Here is a 6,000-nt window from a genome sequence, read left to right on the forward strand (position 1 = left end):
GTGAAATATAGTAAAATGTTTTTCTTAATTCACATTAAATGTAAATTGAGTGATATACAGTGAACAATATATGAATTATAGAGAATGATAATTGAGAAAATGATAAACTGTGAATGATAATGTATGCTATACAGTAAATGATATACTGAAAGTGATATAGAGACAAAGATTTAGTCATATACAGTGAGTAGTATACATAACAATATGTGATATAAAGAGTGTTGTGATATAAATGTGTGAAATAGTGATCTACAATAAGTGATATACTGTAAATGATATGCAGTGAGATATATACAGTAGGTGATATAGATTTTAATTATATCATTGATAAATACTGTCCCATTTGCCAAACATACAAGTATGATAATTAGATACAATATTTTCATTGATATACTTTCAGATTTCCTCAGTGTGCCATGAGGCAGCATTGTTTGCTCTACAAGAGGATATCACCTGTCAGTTAGTGAAGAAATCACATTTCCAGCTAGCACTGAATACAGTTACACCTCGTATAAATGACTCTCTCATTAAATTCTATGATGAATATCAGCAAAAAAGTGGTCTTCATACTGTATGAGTAAAATAAAATAGAAAAATAAAATATATGAACAAAAAATGTTTTTGTTTTTGTTTACCAGTATATATATGTGAATAAAATGTACACTGTGAAATGTATTGGAACCCTTGTTTAAGAGAAAAGAAAATGATTTGCTGTGAAATCGGACCATTCTTGTTGGATATATTAGGGAATTAATTTCCAACCATATCCAGTAGGTTCGAATCCCACCAGGGGACGTTGGATTCTTTCATTGAGGAAACTATCAAGCTAGCTTATGAAACGTATTCAATGGTTCTACTTCAAGTGGCTGGAATGATGCATAGACATTGCATCCCTTCCCCAAAAAAAAAATCACTACCAGTGTTGAAATTTGCAGCTAACAATACTGCTTTGACATAATGAGAGCATATTATATGGTTCACAAGAGGATGTGGAAAAACTAGTTTATGATGGCTGAACCTCTAAATTTAATTTTCCAAAAAAATCTTGCACTTGAACCAAAATAATCATGCTCGTTTGAGGAAATACACTTTTAATTAAATGTGGTGGAAAACACATTTACAACAAAATATCCAGTTGGAATTTGGGCCGTCCATAGTTTTAGGGATTTCAATACTGGAATAGTAAAATTGAGTAACCAATAGTAGATTTTCGACAAAGCACTCACTAGCTGGCTTTATTTGCATATGTATGTATGTTGTTCAGTTGCATTGAAATCTATAGCATTTTAAAGACTGTATCGGAATAAATAGATCTAAACAAATCTGAAAATTATAAAATCAGATTAAATTATGTCCGTGATATCTCTATAATGTTACACAACATGGGAACAAAATGATAAATTCTTAATCGTTCATCTACATGTATGTGTTCAAACTTGTAACACACGTAATTATTACACTAGGTATACTGAAGTCAGCGGGTGTTCGGTCAGTCCGTTTCAGATTTCTTGTCCAGGACATAACTCAAAATGTACAAGAGATATCAACTTCAAATTTTGTAGCTAGATAGATTTCATTGAGTAAAAGTGCAGTACAAAAGAATCGTAACTGTGCCTTGCCTAATTTTTTTAGTTATTGACCTTCCTTTATTTTTTTCACTTTGAACTTTTTTGTCCGGGACCCAACTCTGAAACCGCAATAGTCCAAGAAATCCGTGCATAAAATAGGGTGAATTGTGCACCTCTTGTGAAAAGCATGAAACTTGGCATGGTGGCAGGAAATAGTATTTCAATTCATTTTAGCCTGGGATCCACTTTTTAAAAATCCAATATGGCCGCCAAAATCCAAGATGGCCGCCATATATAAAAATTTTCAGAATATTTGGGTATTTCAGCTTTAGTCATACCTAAAATAGTATAAAAAAGCATCAGTTCATTATATTACAGATTAATTTATATTCAGGCCTCTGATCCAGGTTGTGCAAATCCAAAATGGCCGCCAAAATCCAAGATGGCCGCCATTTATTTTTCAAAATATTAAAGTTTTTTAGCTGTATTCTTTACAGGTCAGTATGAGATAGCACCACTTTATTATATTACACATTTATATATTCAAGCCTCGGATCCAGGTTGTGCAAATCCAAGATGGCTGCCAAAATCCAAGATGGCCGCCATATTAAAATTTTCAGAATGTAATAGTTTTCAGCTGTTGTCGTCATTACAGAACAGTATAAAATAAGATCATTTTAAAATTATGGTATTGCATATTTAATTATATTCACGCCTTGGATCTAGGTTTTGCATATCCAACATGCTTGCCGAAATCCAAGATGGCCACCATGTTGAATTTTCCAAAATATGTTAGCTTACCAGCTGTAATCATTTTCAAATTAGTATAAAATAGCACAAATACATTATATTTCATGTTTTTTAACCATACCAGCATGAAGAAAATTTTTGGGAGCCGTATTGTATTTGCCTTTGCCGTCTGTCTGCCGTTCGTCCGCATTAAGCGTGTCCATCTTTCACAGGTCAAACTACAGGTGGGATTTCAACTTAGCTTAACAGGAATAATCAGTACCTTTTTTTTTTTTTTTTTTGATGGGTTTATTTAAGGTCGCCGCCGGAAAGCCCATATGGGCGACCGTACACTCAAGTCGGGCCATCCAAGAGCGTCCCACCGAAATTTTTCGTCGATTTTTTTCCAGCTTTATTGGTGGAGGAAGCCGGGCATTATTTCAGGCACGAGCGGGCACCTGGGTAGAACCACCGACCTTCCGTAAGCCAGCTGGATGGCTTCCTCACATGAAAGATTTCGACCCGAGTGAGGATCGAACCTACAGCTGTGAGGGACCTGTGATCTCAAGTCAGCGACTTTAACCACTCGGCCACGGAGGCCCCCTAATCAGTACCATCCAAAGTTGTGGACATCACCGTCACATTCCGCTTAGCTGCACAACATGGCCGCCAGAGCTAAAAGCTGAAATATCTTGCTCGGCCTTCACTGGTCAAACTACTGGTTGAATATCAACCAAACTTTACAGGAGAGAGCAGAAATATCCCTAGTTGTGCACACACATCACCAGCACATTTCGCTTTGCTGCACAAATTGGTCGTCGGAGCTATAAATAAAAAAAATATTGTCTGGCTTTCACAGGTCAAGTTACTGGTGGGATTTCAATGAAACTTCACATGAGTGACCATGCATAGTTTTGGGAGACATATGTTTTTGTGACAAAAACCCATTTAGTTATGAAACTGTTTTAAAGCATCCAATTCATATTGAAACATGCTCATAATTAAATTGCTTAGATTTATTTTTTCTTGATTTACGAAAACTCAAAAGAAACAAAAGAATATTTAAAACAAAAAAATGGAAGTTAAACTATCTCATAATTTCATTATCTGCCCGTACATAAAAATCTTTTTGCTAATTTTAAGTAATTTCAGGGGCAAGTAACTTGCAATCAAACTAAGCTGAGCCTAATTCCAATGATATGATATGAAGCTGACCTCCTATTGGGTCATTGTGCAAGTGCTAAAGGAATAGTATAGAAACTTTTGTATATTTTTACCAACAGCTATGTAATTTTCCCTAAAAAGAAAACACTTTATAATAATAATTTCAGAGAATTCTAGACTCTGTAATTTGTATTTTGAGTAGAATATAAAGTTAAACGTAACCCAAGACTACTTGAAGTAGTAGTTTATGTTCAGAGTCAAAAGTGACCAGTTCTTAAAAAAATTGTGGATACTATGCTAGTAAATTGCTGAAAATGTTAGAAATAATGATATTTCAACAGTTGTACATCAGGTTGCTTTTATACTAACTTAAGCAAGGTCATGTTTAAAGTGTTATCAACTAATACTAATCAGTATAAATAAGAAAACTGTACTCAATTATCTATAATTAACACCTATTGATCTAGTACTGAACGTCTGTCAAGTTAAAGGTCAATTGTTCATTTTTATTGTGATTCTATGAGTAAATAAATAAAAAAAAAGGCTGAAGAAATGACAACCTCATGAATTAAGCTAAATGCGACATGATTTCACTAGTTCTTGTGTACAGTCCTTTTATGACAGTTGTGGAAACCAAACAGAAATTATTTAATCTAAGTAAACAATTTATAATTTGTTAAAGAGTTTCCATTGTTTTTGAAATACAAAAAAAAACAACAAACAACTGAGATTATAAATCAACTATTATACTGTAATATCAGAAAAAAACATATGATTATGTAGGCTTAATCAGGCATTTCAACTGCTTTAAAATATAAAAGGGAGAAATTAACAAGAAATTTAAGAGCGTTGCCCCTGGATTGCAGCCCCGAAATTCGCAGTAAGTCAGTAAGTTAGTATCTCAATCTTACAATTGGAATCTCATATCAAAATTATCAAATAGAAAGAGCTGCAAAAGTCTAAACTTGATTTCATATAAAGTCACGAATTACTAATCTTAATAATGTTTCATTACAGAAAAACCCAAGATATTTTTGTTCAATATCATTCTGTTTTTCTTGTTTATTCACAAGACCTTGCCAAAATAATGACATAATAAGAGTCTGATTCCGTTATCTATGACACAAAATATATGCTGCTTAAATTACTAATGAAAGGAATACACAGCTGCAGTAAGACGATCACAAGGATGATGCAAACTAAATTTATTAAAAAGAATTGACAGGAGGAGAAACCCTTACGTCTCCGACACAAACTAGTATAAATCATCCTGAACATTTGTTTCAAATAAGCTAAGGAATTGTGTTCACTAAAATATACAATACAATAGAGGATTAATTCACACTTTTCATGCATTAACATCTACAGAAGCGTGAAGACGCATTCTGAGCCCTCATTCTATGGGCTCAGGTTTCAATTTCTGTAGATGTTGATGCACAAAATAATGTATTTATGTCATTCTGTCTCGGTGATTCTACGATATGTTGTTTTCCGCATAAAGAAACTAGTTTTGTATTGATTTTAACTTTAATTTTTGTGTGTTATGTTTTGATAATAAGGTAACTGGGGATCATTATTAAAATCAGCGGCTTTGCATGGTATCAGAATCATGCACATTGACAAGAGCTATAGTGGTAGGACATCATAGAGTGCTCGACTGTTCTCGGTACTTTATAGCTAAACATAAACCTATACTATGAAGAATTCTCTATATTTAAAAGGGACATAATTCAGTCAAAATCCATGACAGAGTTATTGACCTTTAACGGTGACCTTCTATTATGCTAAAAAATAAAAGTATTAGGGTTTAACTTATTCCATCATGAATTTTTTACAAAACCAACTTGCATGAAAAACTTGTAAAGCAGACGCCTTTGGTGTACAATATCACTTGCTCCCTATTCTTTGAAATATCAAGCTAAATAATGTGCTCGCATGGTTTTATCCATAAATGCAAGTTTATTTCTCTGTAAATGTACATCTGTATATGCAGTTTTATGCAGGAATACCACTTTTTTAGTTTGTTATATGTATTAAAAGTGTTGATGATACAAATTACCTTTATTATAGAAATTTGTCAAAATATCATCATTTAATGGCAGCCATATTGGATTTTGAAGCCATATTGAATTTTCTACCAATGCTACTTAAGCATTTTTCCAAGAAATTACTATTTTTTACCTATAATGTCAATTTATATCATTTTCTAGTCATAAATAACTTCATTTTGACATGCCCTGTGTACATTTTAAATTTTGGCGGCCATCTTGGATTTTGGCGGCCATCTTGGATTTTTAAAAAGTGGATCCCAGGCTGAAATAACTTGAAATACCATTCCTTGACACCATGCCAAGTTTCATGCTTTTCACAGAAGGTGCACAATTTTTTCACAAATTTCTTGGACTTTACAAGGGGTATTAACAAAAAAGTTTGTAATTGAGTAGAAGTGCCGTAACTCTTCCTTGCCTAATTTTTTAGTTATTGCACTTTGTTCATTTTCACACTTTAAATACTGTCCAGGACATCACTTGTACGATAA

The 6,000-nt window shown here is 33.2% G+C and overlaps 1 protein-coding gene across 1 annotated transcript in view; it reads left to right on the forward strand.

Annotated features, from left to right (window-relative positions):
- Positions 1–603, forward strand: part of LOC132742091 (ATPase family gene 2 protein homolog A-like) — a 69,014-nt gene extending 68,411 nt beyond the window's left edge. Inside the window, exon 15 of the mRNA XM_060730387.1 lies at positions 401–603. Coding sequence (XP_060586370.1) covers positions 401–577 — 177 coding nt within the window. The 3' untranslated portion in view covers positions 578–603. The remainder of the gene's footprint in view (positions 1–400) is intronic.
- The last annotated feature ends 5,397 nt before the right edge of the window (positions 604–6,000 follow it).

Source organism: Ruditapes philippinarum, unplaced genomic scaffold (assembly GCF_026571515.1).
Source record: "Ruditapes philippinarum isolate M1 unplaced genomic scaffold, ASM2657151v2 ctg2680_1_1_1_1, whole genome shotgun sequence".
Classification (NCBI taxonomy): domain Eukaryota; kingdom Metazoa; phylum Mollusca; class Bivalvia; order Venerida; family Veneridae; genus Ruditapes; species Ruditapes philippinarum.